The 25,823-nt window shown below is 43.5% G+C and overlaps 1 protein-coding gene and 1 long non-coding RNA gene across 3 annotated transcripts; one reads left to right on the top strand and one right to left on the bottom strand.

Annotated features, from left to right (window-relative positions):
* Window positions 1–1,019: 1,019 nt before the first annotated feature.
* LOC119906024 lies at window positions 1,020–6,533 on the bottom strand. 2 transcript variants are annotated; one of them, XR_005444920.1, is made up of 4 exons: window positions 5,175–6,533; window positions 4,794–4,839; window positions 2,876–3,015; window positions 1,020–1,739 (listed from the first exon to the last, which is right to left on the bottom strand). It is a non-coding gene; the product is annotated as an uncharacterized LOC119906024 (long non-coding RNA). The 2 variants fall into 2 exon arrangements; XR_005444918.1 differs by lacking the exon at window positions 1,020–1,739 and having other exon boundaries at window positions 2,675–3,015.
* A 1,513-nt stretch (window positions 6,534–8,046) lies between these two features.
* Window positions 8,047–24,353, top strand: LOC119882036 (CBY1-interacting BAR domain-containing protein 2-like). Its single transcript, XM_038692085.1, has 9 exons — window positions 8,047–8,087; window positions 8,828–9,065; window positions 9,166–9,234; window positions 9,941–10,042; window positions 12,195–12,200; window positions 12,304–12,408; window positions 12,503–12,616; window positions 23,509–23,712; window positions 23,845–24,353. Exons 1-9 carry the CDS (start codon window positions 8,047–8,049, stop codon window positions 24,034–24,036), a joined length of 1,071 nt encoding a protein of 356 aa, XP_038548013.1. The 3' UTR covers window positions 24,037–24,353.
* Window positions 24,354–25,823: the final 1,470 nt, after the last annotated feature.

The raw sequence follows: 25,823 nt of genomic DNA on the forward strand, positions 1-25,823 counted from the left end.
ACTGGTTGCATTCTGAAAGGATCGTTTCCAGGCTCTGTAGTTCTGAGGTTTGTCATTAAATTGAAGTGAACTGTTGCTACGAGCTCACAACGAGCAAGGTATCTTACAAAGTCGTTCATGTTCGAAATGCTGCACAGGAGTGGCATAGTCACTGTTGAATCCAACTTTGTGTGACTCATGGACATCTCCGTCTTCATAGATGTAAGGATGTTGTGAGGTTAGATGTGGTGATTGGGAAGCAGCATTGGTTTTGTATGGAAAGAAAGGTTTGGCTTCAGGTTTGAGATGTAAAGGTGTAATACTGTAGCTGGGATTTGGCTCTGTTTTTGTTGGGAGTCCATCACATAGCTTGAGTTCTGTATCTTGTACTTTGTTTCCCAGATAGCAAAAATCATGTGGCCCAGATCTGGCCCAGATCCTTCATAAGTTCTGGGCCAGATCTGTAAAACGGACCCGGGCCGGTGTCCTTTAGCACAACGGGCCAATGCTGGCGCGGATCCGGTTTTCACATCTGGGCCGGCACTGGTCCAGCTCCAGAACGGATGACAATTATTATGTAGTCATTTGGCCCAAATGTGGACCAGTTCCATACTGGATCTGGTCCAGAGTCTCTAAGATACTGTTGAGGATCCGGTTTTCACATCTGGACTGGCACTGGGCCGGCACTGGGCCAGCTCCATTTATTAGTTCTGGCCTCTTTCATAACCTTGATCTATACCCACAAAACATATACAAAAATGTGGATTTTTTTGTTATGGCAGGAGCTGGTCTATATAATGTATAACAAATAGTGACTTGTATATCACTAAGGTACACTAAGATTTCTTGTTTTACTTTCGTTTTCTTTTTCCTTGCATTTTAAACTCGATTACTTTTTTCTTTTGAATTTAAAAAGCATGGACAGTCAAAACTACTGTTACACTCTGTTACAAAGACTGTTTCTATTTGTCCTACACAGAATTTCAACAAAGAAAGTGATAGAACGGATGAGTGACACATTTTAAATTTTATTTAAAATGTTTGAGATAAAAAGAGCGGACAGAAACTTAAAACAAAGTAGATAATTGCCAAACTAACAATCAATCTAATAAACACATTTTACAGCTCATTTCTGTCTTTAACAACTGTAGGAACAAGAAACTTCACTCCAGTTGACTTGCAGGTGACAATTAGTTTCTAGTAACTGTACAGTAACCACACACCTATGACACAGGTGTTATTTTTAAATGAATGCAGAAGTATTAAACTCTAATAATAGCAACAGTGTGGCTTAGTTAAAAAGCTCAATACATTGACATTGCTATCAGTCTTGCATAGTGTAGTGTACCGTTAATAATGATGATGGTAAGAAAGTAAGATTTCTTTCTCCCTGAGAAACATATAAAGCTAAAGCCAGGAGACACACGAGTTTCTACGGCCTAAACACACAAGATAACGTTTTAATTAGCGACAAGCAATAAGTTTGTCTTGATAGATGATTACTGCCAGCCATTTAGATTTTAACCATTTTCCATGACCCTGGTATAAATAACAAAGATTTTATAGCCAAAATACAATATCCAACTCCAACTAGTCATGTGAAACCCTGAAAAAAATGTAAAATGTTCATACACATTGTTTGGTGGCTTTACGGGAAACATTGATGAGGCAAGTGGAGAAGTGGGAATGCCATAACCCTCACATGACACCCAACAAATCATCAGTAGTGGAAGAGTGGGGGATGGCCCATGTGTTCATTTCTGCAAAGGATAAAAGAATGGGTGATTACTCAACTGATAATGGCAATCACAAATTACATAAAATCCACAGAGATTAGTCATTTTAAAGGGGGCTGGACTAGACTAGGGCTGGAAGATTTGACCTAAAATCAAAATCCCAATTAAGTGAACACCGCGATTACAACTAATGAATGATTATTTAGTTTTTTTTGCCCTCCTAGTTCACTGACCAGGCTTGTACCGCAAACATGCTCAACTATTGTAGGTGGGGTGGTTTTTTAGACTCACAAATGTCAGAATGTACTCCCCCTAAATTTGGCATATCGCCACTGCTCACTGAATGAGTGCCGCTACTAATATTTCACATGATCAATTAATATCAATGTGCATTAATCTCGTGTAACAGTGTTGTGTGCATGTGACCAAATGTGAGAGAGTGAGCAGCTGAAAGTGACGGTGAAAGTGAGCAAGGTTGTTGTAAGTGTGGCAGTAAATGATCAGTGTGGGTCAAAGTGTGTTCATAAATAAATGCTGCTGGAAAATTAAGGCAGTTAGCACTAGCTAACATCTCCCTGTGCTCCAGACTCTGGGGGCTGAGCAGGAGAGGGCGGAGTCACTGACTACACACACACAGTTTTTTAAGGGGAAAGTACATAAACACACACACTGGGGGACATTTTAACAGGAAATAAAACAACTAAATAACTGAAATGGTAAAATTACAGCCGTTAGAGCTCGGAATTTGGGTTTCAATTACTTCAATTAGACGTCCAGCCCTAGAGGGGAGACATCATGGAAAACTCCCCTTTTCTCTCCCCATTTGGGTATCAAACTGTGAAATAAGACGACCCAGACAGATTTTTGTGGGTTGCCTAGATCACAAAACATGTGCTTCAACAAGCCATTCAGATTTGGTTCTCCTTCCTATGTCACATGCAGGCTTATTAGAATATAAAATAAAATAAGATACAACTTTATTAAACCACCGCCTTCCCCATCTGAGTATCCCCACTCAAGGTTAAGTACCATCTTTGCAAAGCAGTGGCATATTTTTCTCGCAAGCCAATCAGAGCAGACTGGGCTTTTTCAGGATGGGGGCTTTAACGAGACAGGTGCTAAAATGGAGCGTTTCAAAAAGAGGGTAAATACAGATTTACCACGGTTAATGCCTCTCTGGCCATGGCACGTTCTTTGCAGCCACCTCCACAGTCAGAGGCCAGGTTGAACCAGCGGATGGCGTGCTGGTTAATTTCGTTGTCCGATGGGCTGCTAGCAGCTTGGTTCTTCCGTACAGCCTCTGTTAAGAGAGAAAGTCAATTGGTTGATGAGCTGTCATTAACAGACATTTTGAAAATTACCTGTAAGCCAAGCTAATAACCAACTTTTTGGAGAAATGCTTTAGAGGGTTGAAAAAAGTACTCAATGCCCATGTTTACTATTGTTGGTGTGGCAGCAGACCTAATTTTCTATAGCATTTAATTTAGTAACTCAAAACAAATAGAATTTCACTCATGAATAACTAATTATTAAAAAATCATACTGATTATGATCTGAACAATTATCAAATCACATCTGGATTGTATTGGATCAGCCTTAAATCTCAGTGCATCTTATTATTACAAATTTATCTGTGTGGATTCTGTATCAGGTCATGGATAGGCATTGGCGGGTACCAACATTTCCCCAGTATCTCCAGGCAGAGGACATTTAGGGGAATCACGTTTAGTAAAAAAGTAAAAGCTCTCAATTCAACTCCATGTACAACATTACAGCAAACAAGCTTCTCGTGCTTTTATTTTGCTGGCAAATCTACAAAGAGGAAGTGATTATGTGAGTAACCGGTGCTGTCATGACTGAGATCTATTTCACCACCGCTATCAAAGTATTTTCTATTTTTTATTTTTTGGCTTTAAAGTTACATCCCTGATATATTAAAATATACTATTTAAATTTTTATTTTACATAAAAATTCGTTCTCATCTACTAGTCACCTCCACATATAATACATATACTAAAATACTTACTGATCAACAGAGTTCTTGTTAGCATTTCTTTAAAATATTTCTTTTCCCTTTACTCCTTTCCAATTAATCTGTTTGGCCACTGTGTTTGAGAAAATCATTGAAAGTATATTCCAAGATTGAACAGTAAATACTATTAACAGAATGTTATCTGTGAAAGTTGCTAAAATAAGGATGAAAGAGCACTGTATGCAGATCGGTGGTGAAGTTACTAGTACTAGTTCTGACCAGAAGTCAGACAAAATGTAAAAAGTAGTCAAAACACACAAAACATTTTTTACATTTGACAGTTATGTGTAACGTTACCTGTATCTATATAATCATATGAAAAGGACAATAAAAAGCCTTATTTTGAGAATATTAAATTCAATGAGTTTTTTAATTATTTTAAGACCCAGTGGGTAACGTTACCCTGCATGATAAATGACCCCAGGAGCTCAGCTCTGCTAATGTTACAGGTTTGCACTGCATTGTGATTTTGGAACAAACCCCAGTGGTAGTAACGTTATGTACAAAGCCTGCAACAAACAAATGTGAGGCAAATTAAAAAGAATGAGTAATGCTGATTGTACCACTGCCAGCCATCTCAGTGTACTGATATCATGAACCTCATTGTAATTTTTAACTGTACAATTTGATTAATTACTGAGAACCATCAGCCTCTAGACAAAATAACATTTCTTACAGCTCCTGACAGAAATCTGAGGGTAAACACTTGGTAAGCTTAACATAGCACACTATATCCCTCAGAAAACGCCCCAAATAAATATCCAGAATGAATCAGGAACTGCTCCTCAACCATATTACCGCTGTGTGATTTCATACAAAGTCAATGAAAAGACACGGAGAGAGGCGATTTCCTGCCCATAGACCTTATTTGTCATAATGAATTTACGTTTTGATTAATGTCAGATGAAAATTCCAACTTCTTTAGATGGCTTTGATTTTTTAAACACTTAACTTACCTATCATAACTTTATAACGTTATGCTTAAATATAGCCAAGATTTGAAAATCAAATCAAAGCCAAAAATACTTAAATTAACTTAACTTACCCTATTAATCCCGGGCTCTCAGCCAGGGGTGAAGAAAAGATTGAACCTAAAAAGGAGACAGGTGCTGTCAATTGGTGCTGTTGGAAACAACATCGTTGTAAGTTAACTAACGTTAAACAGCATTAATGTTTTGTGCTAGCTGCACACAAAGTTGTTTATTAATGCTAGCTAGCTTAGCTATCCGTTCATTCAGTTAATTTAGCTAACCCAGCTAAAAAGCTAACGTTAGCTAATGCCTCTTCAACAGTTTTAGCTAGTTTTAAGAAGTTAAAACCCGGTCAAAACATTCCGATGTGATGATGTTAATGATGTTAACAAGCATTACACCACTATTAAAAATAATCTCACTAAACTCTTTGACTGTAACATCGTTCAACTTACCGTTATAAACTCTTTCCCCGAAGCTTCCAGTCCGAACTGATCCAAAGAAAGGCAAACAGTTCGCGTGCTCGTTCCGACGGCCCCGGGCCAGAACAACTACGATTCCGCCGACTGACTTCTGGTCCGGTATGAACCGTTTCGAAAGAAAAAAAAAGAAACAATTCACACGCTCGTTCCGACGAGTCCGGGCCAGAACTATTATGATTCCGCCGACTGATGGATGCTCACGCCCACTCCTGAGTGTACACAGACTACATGCGGGCCGTATCTGGAACGGGGCAGTAAAACGGGCGTGACTGTTACACGGATCTGCCGGTTTGGAGGCGGATCCGGCCCTGAGTCAGCTGCTATCTGGGTTTGGTCAATAACATATTGTTCGGCGCGTTGTGTGGCTTCCCAGGGAACAGAATCTAGGTTTAACATACAACTGTGTTTCTCACTATTCACATCAGCGGCAGCTTCAAGTACTTCTGCTTCAGCAACAGCTGCTGCTACTTCTTTCTTTTGCTTAAGCATTTGTATAGATGCTTCCAACTTAGCTTTTTCTAGCATTAAATGAGTTTCCTGTTCAGCGTAAGAAAGACGTGCTTTTGCTGCTTCTGCTCTTGCTCTCGCCTTGGCCGCTGCAGACCCAGTTGACGAAGTACTTGATTGTACTGAGGAACATGAAGTGCGGGAGCGCATCTTTAACGAGGACGCTTTCTTCGCCATGGTACACTCTGGTAGTGCATCTCTGTTTATAGACACTTCTCGGATGGTCATCCACTATCTGCGTGTGACGACGTTACTCCTGTCTGTCAGCTTACACTGCGTTATCTTGCCTGCTAGAAAGCCGTGGTTTCACTGTACTGTCCTCAGTATATATATTGTATATAGTTTGACAGCCAGCCAAACTCCTTCCTAACATCAAGACTCTGAAGACAGTTGGTCTAGGTTTAATGAAGTTGCAAGGAAAGGTGAAACTGAAATGTACAAAAGCATAATAAATACTATGCTTGCCTTTAAGATGTACAGAGATACAGGACATAAATATATGCACATTCAAACTCTAATATGAATTAAATCTTCTTGTCTTTTTAACATGTGATCAATTATCTGTTCATTCACTCGTAATTGTCCTTCTATGAACTTCCAATATGACTTAAGAACCGTGCAACCATTAGTAATGGCAGATTCTGATATCAAACTTCACAAACGTAAAATTCTCCCAAAATATTCAACTCTGAGGTTGTAAATAACAATAAACAATCAATCCATACCCACGATGCTGCCAAAGGCGTAAGATGTATGCAGATGTCGCTGGATTAGCTAAGATGTAACTTATCTTAAACAACTCCTGCCTGTGCCATGCTCACTTACTTCCTGAACACTAGTCACATGATGTACTTCCTTGTTTCTTAAAGTGACCACAAGGAAATATAGGAACACATAAAGAAATAGTTTTAGACAATTCAGAACAAAGTTTCATTAACTTAGCTGTAACAAAACAAGGATATATAATAGTAAGTTGAAATTACCTCATATTCCATTAAAAGATGTGGAGCATTTTAAGGTTTGAACGGAGAGAAAAAGTTGAATTCATGTTAAGAAAGTGTCATGGAGATTTGAGCTGAAAAAGTTTAGAAACAAGTGTGAAGACTTGGAAAAGTGATAAAAGGTCTAATTAATATGAATGGTTATGGTAATGATTCATGGTTATTACACAGAAACAACCGCAAGTATTTCCAGGTAATCACTATGCCTCTTGATGTTTGGTTTAATCTAATATTACCATGGAATTCAAGAGAAACAGGTAGCTTAGCATTTTACTGCCCTTATTCATGGTTATTACACATAAACTACCAAGTGTTAGAAGGTAAGAAGTCACAGCATATATTTGTACAGTATTACAACAAACAAAAGGGAGAGTTTGAAACACATTGGGAGGATGAATTTCAGCATTATAATATGGCAATTATGAAGTTGGACTTTTTTGAATTTTCATGTGATTTTGAAGATATAACGCTGATATAATATTGTGAAAATATCAACCAATATTACCTCATTATTATCAGGTTATTACACCATTATTTAAACCATATCACCATTTTATAATTTATATCCAGATATTGCAATGATACTTCTTTGTTAGCAGGTTACCATATTGTTTCCAAAATGTTACTATAATATTACTATATAGTTTTTCCTTATTGCTATCTGTAAATATGTATTTTAGCCATTATTTATTATTTAGCCCAGTTTTTGGCCCCTTATTACCCTGTTAGATAAATTTCAGTCTAATATTACCCCCAAGTTCTTACCTAGTTATTACTTTGGAATTTACATGGTATAACTTAATTATAACCTCTTTATTAAAAAATATTAATTCAATTCAATTCAATTTTATTTATATAGCGCCAAATCACAACAACAGTTATCTCACAGCGCTTTATACCATGTTATTACCAAGCTGTAATGTGAAGCGCTACCACATTATTATTATTACTAAGTTAAACTGCCTTTGGACACTAAAGACACAAGTATCTCCCACTACACTGAATTTGAGGGCAAGATAGGCTCTAGAATAGCCCCCATAGGTAGTGGTATAAAAATACACTGTTGCAGAAAGCATTGTAAACTGTACAATCCTGTGTTTTTTGTCATCTCTTGTGTACAGTATACACAGAATATATTGACATGGGGAAAATATATTTTTTCCTTTGTAATATGCAGCACTCCTTACATGATCTTTATAGGGAGAGACAGAAAGACTCCTCGTTCATTCAAAGGTCTAATAGATGACCATGATAATACTCTGCTGCCATCATGTGGCAATGAGCATGACTTACACCCCTGCCACAGCTATTACACACCATCTGTTGTTGGTGTTTCCATGGCAACAGTCTTCTGTTACCTGGTGGAGGTGAGAACCAGGTGAGGCAAACAACAGAGCAGAGGAGCTGCAGCGAGGACAACAGAACAAACATGAACAGCCTCTTCTCCAGGTACAAGTCAGTGCTTTTATGTTTCACATTATCCAGAGAGACGATAACGATGAGGTAGTATTAACTGATTCCCTGCAGTGGTGGAATGTAACAAAGTACATGTAGTGTACTGTTTACCACTGTACTTACGTACAGTTCTGAGGTACTTGTACTTCACTTTCATTTTATGCTACTTTATCTTCTACTCCACTAAAATTCATTTTGTAATATTTACTTTTTTTAATCTAACATCTGTAGTTACTTCACACATTAAGATACACAATATATATATAAAGATAAAGTTTTTGGTTTGTGACTATGAATTGTTCACGAGGCATTTCCCCTCTAAACCTCTCAAAAGGTTTAATTCAAATAAATATTCCCAACCTAGGGAACTGCTGAATGAAACTACCTAATAGTAGCTGCCACAACAGTAAAATGCTGCTTAAGCAGTACTAACGTTTTAATGACAAAATACATTATAACATTTTAGTCACAGAGACCATTTTCTGCAGAACGAGTACTTTTGATACATTAAGTACATTTACCTGTTAGTACTTAGTAGTAGGATTTTGAATACAGGACTTTTACTTGTAGTGGATTATTTTAATGTTAACAAGCTAGTTTGTTCCTAATATGTTATAATAAAGCACATCCTATTTCCAATGTTTTCTCTTGATTCTATCCCAGTAGGGATGTCCAGGTGAAGAGCATTGAGCAGACGGTGAACCATGCTGAGAAGTACCTGGGTGAGATCTGCTCCCTGCTAGCCTCCTACACCAGGAAAACAGCCAAGCTCAGAGACAAGGCAGACCTGCTGGTGGCTCAACTCACTGAATTCTCCAGCACAGAAGACCAAGAGCTCCAGATTGGCCTAAAAAACCTGGCTGAAGACCTGGCCATGGTGCAGGACTACAGACAGGCTCAGGTCAGGGATACTGTGATTATCCGTGCATCATTCTTTCTTTTTTTTGCACCAAACTCTTTAACATGTGTTTATTGTAATGATGAACACTTTATGTTTGCAGGTAGAGAGAATGGAGATGAAAGTTGTTGCTCCCCTGCAAGCCTATGGAAACATAGTCAAAAATAAAAGGGTCAGTTTGGATACAGATGTGTGTTTCTGATATCGATATATAGACACTAATATCAGTTAATTATGGCTGGCCTAAATCCTGATTATGTGATGACTCTACCCTTTCCAACATCTGTTACTGGTAAAATAAAATAAATGAAAAAAATAAGATGCAAAACACTTTCAGATACAATTTATCTTTAAAGCCTATTTTCTCTTAAAAGTGAAACTAGAAATACTTAAGCAGAATTTAATCCCACATTTGTCTAGCTTGTCTGTCAGTCACATGCTCTTTTTTTGTCAGACTCACGGAAGTGTTCAAATTCTCAGTAAATATTTTTTAAATATTTCCGAGAGACTTTCTTTTGAGCTCACGCATACACAGTTAAGATAAATATAGTTTAGTAGCCTGGGGTCAGCACACCAAAGTTGTCAATCCATAAGGCTTCTAAAACCACTTTTGGTCCCTTGCCTGGGACAAGCCTTTGGTAACCATATTGTCCACAACAACACTGCTCTCATGGTTATGAGGGTGCAGTAACCCCTTCAACATGTAAAGGTTCTTGCAAGTGAGGAATACGTAAACATAAGTCATGCATTTATGCATTTAATCACACAACCAGTGCTGTCTTTTTTCTTTTTAGGACAGTGTTCCACATATAAATACTACATAAAATAGACCGACTGGCCTTTGTGTTGTCTGAGCTGACAGTGTATCTACCATTTAGGTAGATCTGAAGAAGTTCAGCACTGATCTGAACAGAGAGCTGAAGGAGTTGCAGAAACTGGAGAAAATCCGATTGAGGAACCCAGCAGACCGACAGAGCATTGTATCCTTCACAGATATTTGACTTTTTCACCATGCATTCAAATTTGTTGTATGGACTTATTTAATCATAATGAACCACCAACAGGTCATTCAATATAAACTCATGCTATGCAACCAAACATGGTTCAAACCCTCAGAACAGAGGTCCAAAGTTTCCAAAGACACAAAGTCTGACTGTGAAATTTGACGAAGCGTTTCTAAAATGATGCACAAAACATCTTGAATATATCCATTTGATGGAGCCATAAGAACCATGCACTCTCAGGTTTGAATATGTAATTTAGTGTAAACATCAACTAGCTTCAATGAAGAACTGGAAACTGAATATTTATACCTGATACTGTCAGACAGTTTTAACTAAGATGATTTCTGCTAAAGCCCCTTATGGGAAAATAAAAGCTGAAAGTAAAATCTTGAGGATGTCTCTGGATATTTTTTGCCATCCAGGTGATAGTTATGAAATGTAGGTAAAATCAAGGGCAACTGGACTTGGTTGAGGTTGCTTGAAAACATTTTGCCTCTCATGGCTTCTCTGTGAAAAGATTGATTGACACCAGTATAGAGAAACCACCTCTAAACAGGGAAGGAGGGCTGCGACACACCACTTACCATTCCTATCCTTTCATCCCTTCCCAGGGGATTGAACAAACGCTCACATTTGGCCTCATGTCAATGATGGACATTCAGACTTGACCTCAGGTGACTCCAGCAACCAATTTCCCAACAGCTATTTCAGAAGTGTGTCATGCAATTCACACACTGTTTGAATGTCCTTCAGAACTTTTCAGAGGTGCTTGACACACCTCTGAAAGAGCCGTCGGGAAATGTGAGAGGTTGATGGATGTGGACCAGTCTGACATGCTCGCAATAAAGCAAGTGCTTTATTGTGAGCATTATTGTTTGAAGAGGATAAATGTTTTTTTAAAACATCGACCTAATGTGGCAGAGTCCTGTACTCGAGTGAGCAAACCAGGCACAGTGGATACCAGTCTAAAATGATCCTAAAAAAACTTGCAGACCCCTGTATTAAGATTATTTGTTTGTCTCAAGATCTTAAGAAATATATTGCTTTGTCACAGGAAAGCTATTCAAATATTTTGTTATTCCATTTTCCAGTGATTTCGGCATAATTATCTCATGATCTCGAAATAATGACTGTTATCAACCTTTCCCAAATAGGACACAGCAGGTGTGTCCATTGTTGAGGTTGGAGTGGGTGGATGATAAAGGCCTCTTATCCAATTGGCTTGGATAGGTAGTTAATGTGGTGTTTACCTCCTGAGCACAACAACTCTGGGTGAGGTCAACACAATCCAGTTATATCAGTGTACAGTTGTGATAAAAATCTATGTAGGTATATGGGAATTTTTAATATGTTCCTTGAACATACTGTGTAAAATAGACCCATATATTTTACATAAAATATGAATTTTGGATTTGAATATGTTCCTACCTAACCACGTATGAAAATATTGCAATATATTACGTACCATATATACAATATCAGATGCACCTAGCCTACAGGGATACTGAATGTTCAAATGCATTCTTTTGCATTGTGCAAAGTCTTGTCAAATATTTGAAAATGTAATATCTATCATATCAAATGTTTGTTATTACTCAGAGATGTACAACTTAGAGATTCATAATTATCAAAATGATGCCATATTTTGGGACATTTGTCTAAACTGGTGCCCTGGTGCAGTGGTGTTGCTTCATCTCAAAAAGATGATTCACATTTACCAGCCGGTGGATGGAAGTCTTTTTTATATAAGTAACAATGCCTTAACCTCATATATATCAGAATATATCTTATATCATATAAAATAGAGGTAATACATATGTCTGCAAAAGAATATATTGATCATATATGAACATTTTAATTATTTTGCCATGATTTAATATGTGGTATACAGAATGTATACAAAATATAATGTATCTGGTAAATATGTGACTTTTATATTATATATATTGGTTAGAGATATACGTTGACATACTGTACGTATATATTTTATGGCTATATATCAGTTTTTTTGTATGGGACATTATATGTTATTTGACTTTCACATCTAGGCATCAAATATTAAACATGTTTGCAAGTTACAATTGTACGCAATTAAACTCGAGAATATTTTCTTGACAAGACCTTTCAGTCACAGGTAAATTATTTTATTATTATCTCATCACAGTTCAGTCCCTTCAAGCTGCTCATACATACTTTGAGGTAAAGTTTTGTGTATTGTAATGTGTCTTAATTGACAGGCAGAAGCAAATGCTCAGAAGGCTTCCAGCAATGCACAGCATAGTATCAGACAACTGGAGGAGACCATTACAGACTTCCAGAGACAGAAGCTGGAGGATATCAAAGTCAGTCTCACACATACTGTACACATATATCCTACAAGAATGTATAAAGAATCACTGTCGCACTGACAACATCCATTGCTATTTCTTTTGGCAGAGGGTTTTCACAGACTTCATCACAGTGGAGATGCTCTTCCATGCTAAAGTGCTGGAGGTCTATACACACACATACCACAACCTGGAGGCAATGAACACTCAAAAGGATCTGGAGGTAGCTTATGTAGCTGATAATGCCGTAAACAAAATGTGTGATTACTGTGAAGATAATCCCACCTTACAGCTCAGCCCCAAACAGCAGACAAAGTAAGCAATTAGCTAGTGAACTTAGTGGAGCATTTATCAGCTAAAAGAGCCACATATTCTCTTCTCAGGAGTTGGTCCAAAGTCCAAAAACAGAGCTAAAAGTAGAGTGACTATTGGACTGAAGTTCATCAGGCCAGAAATACAACTCCAAATGAATAGTAATATTGCTCAGTGTCTACTGGATGTGTAAATAGGCAGCTGTTTGCTGCCACATTAGGCACATCAACTCGCTACTGCTATTTGTTAAATTTAACAAAGATAAGTGGTAAAGTAAATGTAGATGATAGGTAAAGTATTTCTGACTTTGGAGATTTTGCTCCTGTGATGATTAATGAAAGAAACATATCTCACAAATAACGGTGAAATAATTGACTTGAAAACTGGTGGCCACAACATTTACCTATGTGGCTGTTACATGATACAGGAGAGCTCCAGGTTTCTATGTTAAGTAACATGGAGGATATTATTTAAAACAAAAAAGTACTCTATAAAACAAAATGGGGAAAAATGCTTCCGGATCCTCACCCTTTTTTTTCCAGTTTCCTCCAGTCCCCCATATTGCCTTTATGTCTCTAATTTTTTTCCTGAATGTTAGATGGGGTCTTCTAAGAATGTAACTACAAATTCTCTTTTAGTAATCATAAATGCCATCTATACACAGTGCCATTGTTCATACTTCAACTGGGAAGGGAATCCTCGACAATCGGTTATTTAGCAGTGTCTACACTATGAGCACCCTCTAACATAAAGGGCACTATTTAAATAATCTATAGCGAATGGTATAAAGTGCATGGCACAAGTGTATTTAGGTCATGTGAATGGTGAATTATAAAAACCATCAATTGATAAAAAAGTGTAATGCAAACTTGCAGCAGAGAAGGGGAAAGAGGGAACTAAAAACTTTGTTTGATCATGATAAAACAAAGGCGTCTCAACAGGGGTGTTGCTAGACATAAAGCTCTACTGGGGCACAGGCCTCCTCCTCCCCATGTAAAAGAAAGGGCTTTGACTGGAGCATAAACACACATAGCTATGTTACCACCTGAGAATAATTTTGGCATGGCCCTCATACCTCACTTGTGAACCATGTAAACCATTTGCCATTGCTGCACAGTCACACCTGACACTGCATTGCTCTCACTATTACCTTTCCGTCTCTGAAATAAGCCTGAATGGAAACCTTTTATAGAAAAATCCTCATAAAGTCTGTTAAGACTGATGCTGTCTGTAGACCTCTGGATGTACTCATACTGGCTGAGGCTGCCTGTCTTTCACCTGGGTCTGTGTGACCTGCTAAAGACGTCTGGGCTGGGTCTGTGCTAGTAATGGATTTGGGTCAACTGTGCTATGACATATAACAACAAAATAAATATATCTTAAGTATCTTATCTTGAAGTAAGTGCTAATTTGTTCATGATTCAAATGAATAAGATCAACATTTATTGAATATTTATTGACCATTTGTCATTTTTATTGAGGAAAATAATAATAATAATAATACATTTTATTTCTATAGCCCTTTTCAGGACACTCAAAGACACTTTACAGTAAAACCAGAAGTTATGTACATTTATAAAATATATGAACAGTAGATAAAAATATGTGGTACGGAAATACATAAGAGCAAAGGGGCGACCATATAAATAACAAAATAACAAACAGCAGCGTGTGTAATATAACATTATTTGATGTTAAAAGATTGTAACTAAACCTTCACTGAGAGACAGATAATCACTGTGAAGAGTGTGAGGAGTGCCATCACATCCGTGTGCTGTCTGGACTGGTACCACGAATGTTGCTGCTGGAATGCAATAAATTCCGCTCAGCCGGACCCTTCTCCTTAAATGCAAAAGTTTCATTTCGTACATGGGTGTATGAGCGCATGTTGACGCGTGATGTGGCTATCTTTTCTGTGCTGCGGTTTATAAATGTTGCCCGTCGGCGTTTATCAAGCTTAATAAATAGTTGTATTTCACTCTAATATTATTAAGTCATAGTCTGGCAAGCAACTAAGACACAGACAGACCTAGCTGCGCTGCCAAGCTGGGTTAGCAGGACAGAGATTCACTGCAGCTGCACATGAACCTGCACACATCAGACTTTCAGAAAAGAGAACACAAGTTTACCTGACTGCTGTTCCTGAAAGTCACTCTCATTGGGTTATTTTCTCTTCTTGTGCACAGATAGATTGTCCATGTTTTTCCTCTCATCACTGTTGTAAACACCCACTTTCAACACTCATTTTTTGCACATTTCATATCGTTAACTAGCACTGCTAGTAGTTTATTTTGAAAGTGTAACCGGATGTTGCAGTTGCTCACTTGACTGTGGAGCCCTACACGTACAAAAACGACGCCTTGGAGTTTTGCCAATTTCACTGGGGCACAGCACATGGATACAGGGGCACGTCCAGGCCGTCCGCCTTAGGTTTTCTGCAGCCCCTGGTTTCTGGGCCATCTGCCTGAAGTTACCTGCTGCTCATGGTTCTCAGGCCACTGCCTGAGGTCACCTATGGTCCCTGGTTCTCGGGCCGTTTTGAGTTTCATTAGTGTTCTGATCTTGTTTTGTTTTGTCTGTGCTCCTGTGTGCACTCATGCCATGTGTTATGTTTTATTTTGTGATTTCTTGCCTTGTGTGTTTATGTAAGCTTTACTTCCTGTTTTAATTTGTAGTTTAGTCTGCCCCTAGTGTTGCGTTGTCATGTTTAACTTCCAGTACTTGGCTCTGATGTCTTAGTTGTTTCACCTTTGTGAATTGTGTCAATTAGTTTCCCCCTCACCTGTAGATCGTTTGCCTTTCCTTTTTTTGCGGTTTCCTTGTTCATGCATATCTCACCAGTTTTCAATGGAGGTCTAGTTTGCAAAGTCTCATTTCTTGTGTTTACAAGAAAGATTACAATTCATCTTGTGGATTGTTTGTCTGTTCTGCGGATTTAATGGACTTATCAGGAGTTTTGTTGCTTGGATATGTCACTCTTTTGTTAATAAACACTTTCACTTCATACCAGTTCAGTTTTACGTGTCTGCATCTGGCAGAACCTAACAGTATTCCTAGTTAGGTTCCAGTGGTCAAACTGGTCTCCATCGGTTCTATTTCGTATAGGCTTCGCCCTCTAAGAGCTGTCGCTATTGGGTTCATCCCCGCGCGCATGCGCAGTCCTGAAGATTTCTTTCGCGCCCATGTGCCGTGCACGGGCCTCTCTCAGGTCCGCAATTTAGGTATATAATACCGGCGAGACCAGAGATCTGCTCCCCTTTTTTCTTCAGCGCTGCATAGCAGTCATTTCGGAGAGCAGAGTAGCATCTAAAGAGCAATTTTCCTACTAAAGAGCTTTTCCTATGGCTACTCACCGCTCTACCGTTGAGGTCCGCCGCTCGGAAGGAGTCCGCCTCTGCCCGTCCTGCCACGCCGGCTACATCATGGGGTTTGATCTCCACGCCCGCTGCGAGACCTGCCTCGGTCCCCAGCACGCTGGCCTGGCTCTGACTCCCCGGGCCTCGTGCCCCTACTGCGCACAGCTGCCCGTGGAGGAGAAGCGACGGCGGGTCGACGCCTTCGCGGCCCTGCAGGAGGAGGAGGACGACGAAGCTAGCTGGGCTAAGCCAGTTAGCTTCACGGCGGACCTCGCCGGCGGGACTGCTGGCGATGCAGGGCTCGAGTCCTCTGACTCTGCTCCCTCCATTGCTGGCTCCCCGCCAGGCTCACCCCTCTTCCCGCTGGAAGACCTGGGGTTTGACTTGGAGTTGGATGAGAAGGCGGCGTCGCTGGCTCCTGCTCCACTTCCGCCTTCCAGCTTGCCGTCCTGCGGGGCTCTCCTCCGGGATCTCCCCGACATAATCAAGACGGCTGCTGAGCGCAAGGGCGTGCCGATGCCTGCTGAGCCTCCTGCACCTGCTCCTAGCGCCATGCTCGGCGACATCTACCAGCCAGAGCAAGCCTCCAAACAGGTTCCTGTGTGGCCCCTTTTTCCACCGCTTCAGCCTTTTCTCTCCGAAGCGGGGGCCGAGCCTGGGAAGCTGAAGGCGCCGGTGGCGAGGTACGTCAACTTCACGAAGGTCGAGGGCCTCACTGACCGTGGGTTTCCCTCTGTCCCACCTCTGGAGCCCAGCCTGGCAGCCATCCTGCTGCCTAAAGCCACTTTTTCGGCAGGAGGAAGCCGACTCCGCCCTCCGCCCGCGACCAGGTGACGGCTCGAGTCACGGACCGCTCCCACCAGTGCGCCGCCCAGGTAACAGCCGCCATCAACAACATATCGCTGCTGGCCTCGTCCATGTCATCTGTCGCTGCTCAGCCCGACGCCCTTTCCCCCGAGCTCGCCAGCGAGTTTGGGAAAGCCGCGGCCGCCATTTTGTCGCTCGCCACAGCGGCGGCGGTCGGCCAGTCCCGGATTATGGCATGGATGACAGTGCTGCAACGCAACATGTGGCTGCACATGTCCGATCTGCCGGAGCAGATCAGGAAGGAGTTGCTGGACGGCCCCATCAGCCCCGATGGGCTGTTTGGGCCGCTCCTCCAGGATGCAATCACACACCTGCAGCAAGCTTCGGACGAGGCGGACAAGGTGAAGCGGCACACAGCGTGGAGCAGAGCGCCACCTCAACACCCACGGCGCTCACAGGGCTCCCGGCGTGATCGCCGCGACCCCCCGCCCCAGGCCGAGGCGCCCCGCGGCCACTGCTGCGGCTGCGCCTCCGCCGGCTCCAGCCCATGCCCCCCGGGCTCCCCCGGCGGCCGCTGCTCCCTCTTCACAGCGCCGCCCTGCAGTAAAGAACAGGCGAGCGGCTTGCTCCTGGTCCAACCCCCCTGCCGAGCCTCCCCGCAAACAGCGGAGGTATTGACGGGACGCGGGGGACGTGTGTTTTCTTCCCGGAACAGCCGGACACAACGGCTCTTTTCAGAGCCAACCAAATGTCCATAAAGAGCATGTTCCTAACAGTCAGCCTGCCCCTCTCTCCCCCTGAGCTTCCTGCAGCTGATGAAACGCACTTCTCCCACACACAAGCAAGCTCCGCTGCGCACGCACACGCTGCGTCAGTTGTTGAGCCGCTGTTGTCCCTCTCTCATATTATCATGAGTGAAAAACATTCACATCAGATAAACACAACAGCCCACCCGCACTCCCTGCCTCTCTGCGGCCTCCCCACCTCTCACCCTTCAGTGTGTGTTAGTGGAGGTTTTTCACCGTGGCACGAGTCTGACACTGAGAATGAGCGGCCCGAGTGTTTCACACTATCGCCGCCGCAGCCCTTTCAACTCAGCCCTCCCATGGGTCGTGTCGAGCGGCTCTGCAGCTCACACGGCGGCGGAGAGGGCTCTTCTCTGGCTGTCAGAAATGTCCACAGAGGCCCCCAGATTTTTGCTCGCCCGCTTTCAGAGCGTTGCTGCGCGTGGCAAAATCTGCCCATGAACGAGTGGATGGCGAGATTAATAAAGAAGGGTTACACTCTCCAATTCGCCAGCCCCCCTCCTCCTTTCAGCGGGGTGCTGGAGACCGTCATGTCATCGCAGTCAGAGACATCTGCTCTGATGGCAGAAATAACAGAGCTCCTGAGCAAAGGAGCGATTTCAAAAGTCCCGCGGGGCGAGGAGAACGAGGGCTTTTACTCCCGTTACTTCCTGGTGCCCAAGAAAACGGGCGGAATGAGGCCGATCCTGGATCTCTCCTCCTTCAACAAATGCATAATGAGGAGGCCGTTCCACATGCTCTCAGTCAGGCACGTATTGGAATGTGTACGTTCTGGGGATTGGTTCGCGTCCATCGACCTAAAGGACGCTTATTTCCATGTCCCCATCATCCCCAGACACAGGAAATTCCTGCGTTTCTCTTTCAGAGGAGCCCAGTTTCAATACAACCGCCTGCCTTTCGGCTATTCTCTGGCCCCGCGCACGTTCTCCAAATGTGTGAAGACAGCGCTGGAGCCGCTGCGCAGGTCGGGCGTCAGAGTGTTGTTTTACCTGGACGACTTGATTGTCATGGCATCGTCCAGGGAGAGCTGTGCGCTACACACGATGAAGCTCGTGAAACACCTGTCCCGCCTGGGTTTTGCCATAAACTGGCAGAAGAGCTCTCCTCTCCCCTCCCAGTCAATAATCTATCTGGGAGTGCATCTGGACTCAGCCCGCATGAGAGCCAGATTATCTCCAGCCAGGCTGGAAGCTCTCAGCTCTCTGCTGTCACGCATCGCTCCGCACAAAGTGGTAACGGCTTTGTCTGTGATGCGTCTACTGGGCATGATGTCGGCCAGTCACGTGGTGGTCCCTCTGGGTCTCCTCCACATGAGGAAAATACAGAGATGGTTCGGCCGTCTCCGCCTCGATCCCATAAAGCACAAAAGACGCCTGCTGTCCGTTCCCCCCTCAGTACAGTCAGACCTGACGTACTGGAAATCCCCTCACGTGCTTTCAGCGGGGTCCCCCCTCGGGAAAGTGACGTCACATGTCACAGTGTACACGGACGCGTCCCTCATTGGCTGGGGCGGGATGTGCCATTCTCACGTGGTGGGAGGGAAATGGCCACAGCCTCCATCTCTCCACATAAACTGCCTGGAGCTGTCCACAGTGCTGAAAGTGCTGAAACACTTTGCTCCACTCTGAGAGACAAACATGTGCTGGTGAGAACAGACAACATGACAGCCGCGGCTTACATAAACCGTCAGGGCGGCGTCCGCTCGGCTCGGCTACTAGAGATAGCCAGGAGCCTGCTGCTGTGGGCCCACGCGAACCTGCGCTCTATCAGAGCCCTCCACATTCCCGGTGTTCAGAACCGAGCCGCGGACCTCATGTCACGCGGCGGTCCGTCTCAGAACGAGTGGAGACTGAATTCCACTCTTACTCAGGAACTGTGGGACAGATTCGGGGAGTCAGAGATAGATCTGTTCGCCTCACGAGAAAACGCACAGTGCGCACTGTGGTTCTCACTGAACGCACGGGACGAGCCGCCACTGGGCGTGGACGCCTTCTCACACAGCCCGTGGCCCAGAACGCTCCTTTATGCTTTCCCCCCGGTTCCTCTGATTCCCCGCCTCCTGGCGCGCATTCAGGAGGAGCTCCTAACAGTGATTCTGGTGGCACCAGAACGCACGAGCGCATCATGGTTTCCAGTGATGATTCAGCTGCTGTCGGGGAAACCGTGGCAGCTGCCGTGGCGCAGAGACGCGCTCTCACAGCTGGACGGAGCCATCCTACACTTCCCAGTGATAGGTCAGCGTTTGTGGGCTTGGCCCCTGAACGGGAGCGCCTTGAAAGATTAGGATTGCCCCCTAATGTGGTGCGCACCATCCAAGGCGCTAGGGCTCCCTCCACTACTGCTTCTTATAGAGCAAAGTGGTCCGCTTTTCAGCACTGGTGTGTGGAAAGAGACACGGACCCCGTCTCGTGTCCCTTATCTCTTGTTCTGTCCTTCCTCCAGCTGCTGGTGGACAGAAATCTGGCTTTATCCACAGTCAAATCGTACGTGGCGGCCATCTCTTCTGCCACGAGGGCTTTGGAGAGAGATCGGTTTTTGCGCATCCGCTGGTTAAGCGTTTTTTAAGAGGAGTGAGAAGGCAGCGGCCTGTCACGCGCCCCTTGGCGCCACAGTGGGATTTACCGCTTGTGCTGCGCGCTCTGAGCAATTCCCCCTTTGAGCCACTGCCGCAAACTTCTCTCAGACTGCTGTCTCTGAAGACAGCCCTCCTTTTGGCACTGACCTCTGCTAAGAGGGTGAGCGATCTGTGCGCTCTCTCAGTCGCTCCATCCTGCCTCGCTATCAGAGCTGACGGGAGCTCCGCCACCTTGAGGCCGAACCCAGCGTTCATGCCCAAGGTTATAACTAGCTCCTTCAGGTCACGGATTATTTCCCTGGAAGGTTTTTTCCCTCCTCCTCATCGAAACGAGGCGGAGGAAGCATCTCATCGTCTCTGCCCGGTGCGCGCGTTGTCTCATTATGTAGAGCGCACGGCTGCCCTCAGAAAAACTCAACAGCTGTTTGTTCACTACAGAGAGCATTCACGAGGCAAGTCTCTGTCAAAACAACGGTTGGCTCATTGGCTGTGTGAGGCCATCACACAGGCGTACGTTGCGGCTGGGGAGGACCCCCCACCCGGCATCCGTGCGCACTCGACAAGAGCCGTGTCCTCCTCCACAGCGCTGTTCAGCGGGATGGCTGTGGAGGATATTTGCACAGCGGCATCATGGGCTTCACCCTGCCCCTTTATCCGCTTCTATTTACGCGATGCATCGGGGTTTTCTCTAACGCACTCGGTACTGAATGTTCTGGAGACCAGGCGCGACGCTGCTGGCTCGGGACACGTTACGCACACATAGGCTTCCCTGTAAAGGAGCCGGTATGGCTCCTCTTGCCACGGGCTGTTGGGGCTCCTTCTGTCTTAGTTGCGCTCCAGTTGGACTGCCACAATGCGTAACAACCGTCCTTACTGTTCCCTCAACATAAGCCGCAGTGTGCGTCTGTGTGTGCCTGTACTCTGGGCGCTCTCGTGCGCACACACACCCCCCGTTGCCGGGATGCGTGTGTGTTGTTCCATCCTCACGCCTGCTCTCCTCGTTGTTGGGACTGGTTACAATGCGTAACTGTCGTTCCAATTTCCTCACAGCAGCAGTTGGGAGGCAGGGAGTGATGCGTTCAGCCATCCTGTTATCTGGTCTAATGCGGATGGCTGCGTATCTCAGTTTCCGTAGCGTAATGGATCAGACACTCGCCTTCTATGCCGAAGGTACCTGGTTCGAGGCCAGGCAGAAACATAGACCTACATTTTGGTTTCTATCATGCATTGTGTGATTAGGGTACTGTGAGCTGGTGTGTTAATGCTTATGACCGCTGGGGGTCCAGTGGGCATTGACTACATCTGGCTTCGCCCTTATCCCAATAGCGACAGCTCTTAGAGGGCGAAGCCTATACGAAATAGAACGTTGGTTACGTATTGTAACCCCAGATTCTATGAGTATAGGCGTAGCCCTCTAAGCTGCGGGCCCGACTGGTCCCACCAGCGTCGGCTGAAGAAAAAAGCTGACCTCTTGGGAGCAGATCTCTGGTCTCGCCGGTATTATATACCTAAATTGCGGACCTGAGAGAGGCCCGTGCACGGCACATGGGCGCGAAAGAAATCTTCAGGACTGCGCATGCGCGCGGGGATGAACCCAATAGCGACAGCTCTTAGAGGGCTACGCCTATACTCATAGAATCTGGGGTTACAATACGTAACCAACGTTTCGGAGTGTTCAGTCCTGGTCCATGTTCACTGGGAAGCTGTTGAGCCCGGTTCCGTTGCCTGCTCACTTCAATTCTGGTGCTCATTCAGGCACTGCTCCCGTGAAGCATTCCCCATTGGGGCCCCTGCCTGGGCCTGTACACCTCTTCCTTGTTCCTGTGCAAGTGGTGTTAATAAACAACCACACTCCCCTGGTACTCCGAGCTCCGAGTCCAGGTAGAATCAGCTAATAGCACTGCTAAGTAGTTAATGGCAGAAAATTAGCAGCAGAGCAGTGTGCGCTTGTGACTCGTGTTACAACAAAAAGGTCCACGTTACAACAAATTTCATCCCAATGTTAAGGCACAGCTAGTGGCGGTTGAGGCTTTAGTTGTTTTTTTTTTCTGAGACTGCCTGACTAATTAAACGTTTTTCGACTAAGACTCTTCTCACCCAAAGGGAAACAGTTCTCAGCAAAAGACAACTAGTATACAGGTATAGTCTCTTTAAGTCCAATACCAGCTCAAAAAATTTGACACAATAATGCTACTATGTATGCACACTAAATACACTTGGGTTTCTGAGAAACTGATAAGCCATGCCCACTACTAACCACCCAAAAGAAGAAATAAAGTTTCATGTGAACCTATTAATATGAACCAAACATTGCTAATTTTCTTTCTTTCTGAGAGTTGACAAGATTCATAACAATCTCATGTCTGTGTGCAACTGGAGTCAAAAATACATCTATCAACTCTAATGCTCATCGGTTAGCATGTTGTATTTTTTAAACGTGTGCACATACCAGTCCCTCCAGGATTTCGCTGGCCTTTTTTGTGATTGTTGTGATCTAAAATGGCTGATTTTACAGCAGCTTTTATAAAAAATTGCGATGAAAGTTGCAGTGTTTGGGCTTGTTTTGCGATAAAATTGTGTGATAAAGTGAGCCTAACCCTAATCCTGCGTATTTAAACCTTTGGTAAAAAAGATCTGGATACTGTTTTTCACAGTCAGACGTTGGTATTGCTCTGCTGCAACTTGTAAACAAGGAAATGACAATCTGATGCGTGACAATGTTTTGCGGGAAATGGCAATGATAGGTCAACTTTTCAGAAAAGTTGATTGGTTGCAAGTCGCATTGAATTCACGGGGACTTGTGTTAATAGTTGTGATTGCGACATTTCGAAATCCTGGTGGGACTGACGAACAGAAGAAGGTTTTGTTTTACATGTTGGAATGAATGACAGCGGGTTCGCAGTGACTGTGCACTGCAGGTATTGTTGCGACCAAAACAAGATCGCAAGACCAAAAGCTGTTGGTGTTACTGTTGACTGGATCTGGCAAACTAGCCCTATAGTCATAAACACTGCAAAGATGCACTTGATGGATGGATATGCTGTCTTTCGTCAATTAATAGTTCAATAATAATCCAGGCAATCCACAATTATTTACAACATGCAGCATGAGAGTAGATTTACTCCAAAAAAGGACAGAGTCATAAATGCTGTTTCAAGCTTCATCATCATTTAAAACGATAGAGTGAAACAACAAGCGTATAACTCTGCCATTTTCCTGTTTTTGGAGTTAGCATGACACTGTCTTCCTTACTCCATAGCTGTTTATTGGACGGATCAAGGTGTCCGACTCTCCGGCTCGGCGCCTGGACACCCCTCAGAGCAGCTACTCTTCTCCCCTCATGAGATACCCCAGTCCTACACTGGCCTCCCCCAAAGGCCAAAGCCTCAGGTCAACACTGGCCTCTACCACAGGCCAAAACCCCCGACAGCAACACAGCCAGTACACAGAAACAACCAGGAGGGTAAGCCCTAATGTTACCATAGTTCTTGTTAAGGATAAGACAATCTTTAGTTATGCTCTGGTCAATTTTGAACTGCTGTCTTGTAGGCCATAACTCAGTGAGCCTGAGAATTCTAACCATATTAATTTGCAGTTTCGCAGCACCTTACATCGCCAGAGAGGCATGGAGGAGAAGGAAGAGCTGGAGGATGAAGAAGAGGATGAAGAAGAAGAAGAAGAAGAAGAAGAGGAAGAGATGTATGAATCAGAGCTAGAGGAGGGTCAGCACACCAGCAGACAGTCTTATGCTGCTCAATATGCCAAGATGCGCAGATTGCAAAAGTAACAGCCTGTGCACAGAAACATACACATATACACAGACACAACTTATACATAGTGCTGCATAAATGGAAACACTGTGTTGTTATGTAGTTTCCTTCATGCTGAAATAGATACAGTGTTTACTGTACAGTTTTATTTCAACACTTTACATTATTGTTGTCAACAGGTGCAGTCTTTCCAAATAATGTTCATACAATATTAATAATGTACCAATGAGTGCACTGAAAGTTATGTTTTGTTCAGGTATATAATTAATTTTTATTTGCTTTTAATCTGCTTGAAAATAGTTTGCTGAGTAGACAAAAAAAATTAAATTTAGCAAGCGTTTTATGAGGCGCATTTTGCTTTCATCCCTGTGTCATCACAGGGGGAGATGGGAACTCCCTTTGGGCTGGACTTTGGGCTTTTTAACTTTGCAAACCTATTACATGCACAAAAAGGTGTATAAATCAATAAAGGAGAGGGAAAAGGCCAAAAAGCATAATACCACCGCTTTAACACAGAGTTAAGGTCCTTAATGATGTCATTTATTGCTAAAAAAGGCCTCCAACATCATGCTTTTCTGTAAACACTCCGATATCATTTCTGATATGTTTGCATTTGAGAATCATGTATTTGATATTGAATACAGTATATATACTGCTCAGAGAAATTAAGGGCACTAAATCATCACAAAATAACATCAAGTGGATAAACGTCAGGGATATCAATCTGTCCAGTTAGGAAGCATAAGCAATTGTGAATCAGTGGTTTATGAAACTAACAGCAAGTGCACTGAAGAGGCAACAGCAAGACAATACCTGAAAAGAAAATGGTTTTGCAGGTGGTAGCCACAGTCTGTTGCTCTTTCCTGATCCTTTCTGACTGATTGTTCTTTAGTTTTGCATTTTACTAGTGTACTTTTCACTACTGGTAGCCCATTTAGGTTGCACAGGTAGACCAGCTCCTCCAGGATGGCACATCCATAAGTGCCATCACAAGAAAGTTTGCTGTGTCTACCCGGTACAGTCTCCAGAGCATGGAGGAGAGACCAGGAGATGGGCCATTACACAAGTTCTGTGATCTGTGCTCACAGCCCAGCACCATGCAGATCGATTGGCATTCGCCAGAATTGGCATGTGACAGATGCCTGGAGATGCTGTGGTTAAAGTTATGGTGCCTGCAGCATCATCTAGCTTGACCGATTTGGAGGTGGGTCAGTGATGGTCTGGGAAGGCATTTCCTTGGAGGGTCGCAAAGACCTCCACATGCTAATCAGAGGTACCCTGACTGCTGTTAAGTACTATGATGAAATCCTCAGTCGATTTTTTGCTGGTTTCAGAGGCCTTGGGTTTCTCCTGGTGCAGGACATTGCCCGGCCTTATGGGGCCAGAGTGTGTAGGGAGTTCTGACTGATGAAGGCATTGGTGCCACTGACTGGACCTGACGTTCCCCAGACCTGAATCCAAGTGAGAACCTCTGGGATGTTATATATTGGTGCATCCAATGCTGCCAAGTAGCGCTACAGACTGTCCAGGAGCTCACTGATGCCCTGATCAGGGCTGTCAGGAAATCCCCCATGACACCATCTGTCAGGAGCATGTCCAGACTTTGTCAGGAGTACATACAGGCACGTAGGGGCAAAATACACTATTGATTCAAATTCTGAGTTGCCATGATGAAATTCACGCAAGTTGGATCAGGCTGTGATTTCAGTTTTTTTACTTTGATTTTCATTGTGATTTTGAATCCAGCCCTCAATCAGTTGGTGATTTTGGGTCCCTTTGACCATTAATACGTCATTGAGATCTG

Source organism: Micropterus salmoides, unplaced genomic scaffold (genome assembly GCF_014851395.1).
Source record: "Micropterus salmoides isolate LMB-PRFRI ecotype aquatic unplaced genomic scaffold, ASM1485139v1 Ms_hic_scaffold_1, whole genome shotgun sequence".
Taxonomy (NCBI): Eukaryota; Metazoa; Chordata; class Actinopteri; order Centrarchiformes; family Centrarchidae; genus Micropterus; species Micropterus salmoides.

Coding starts and splice junctions, on each gene's coding strand:
- LOC119882036 (XM_038692085.1), top strand. CDS start 8,047: ATGGCAACAGTCTTCTGTTACCTGGTGGAGGTGAGAACCAG. Junction 8,088..8,827: donor CTGGTGGAGGTGAGAACCAG/GTGAGGCAAACA, acceptor ATTCTATCCCAG/TAGGGATGTCCAGGTGAAGA. Junction 12,409..12,502: donor AGAAGCTGGAGGATATCAAA/GTCAGTCTCACA, acceptor TTCTTTTGGCAG/AGGGTTTTCACAGACTTCAT.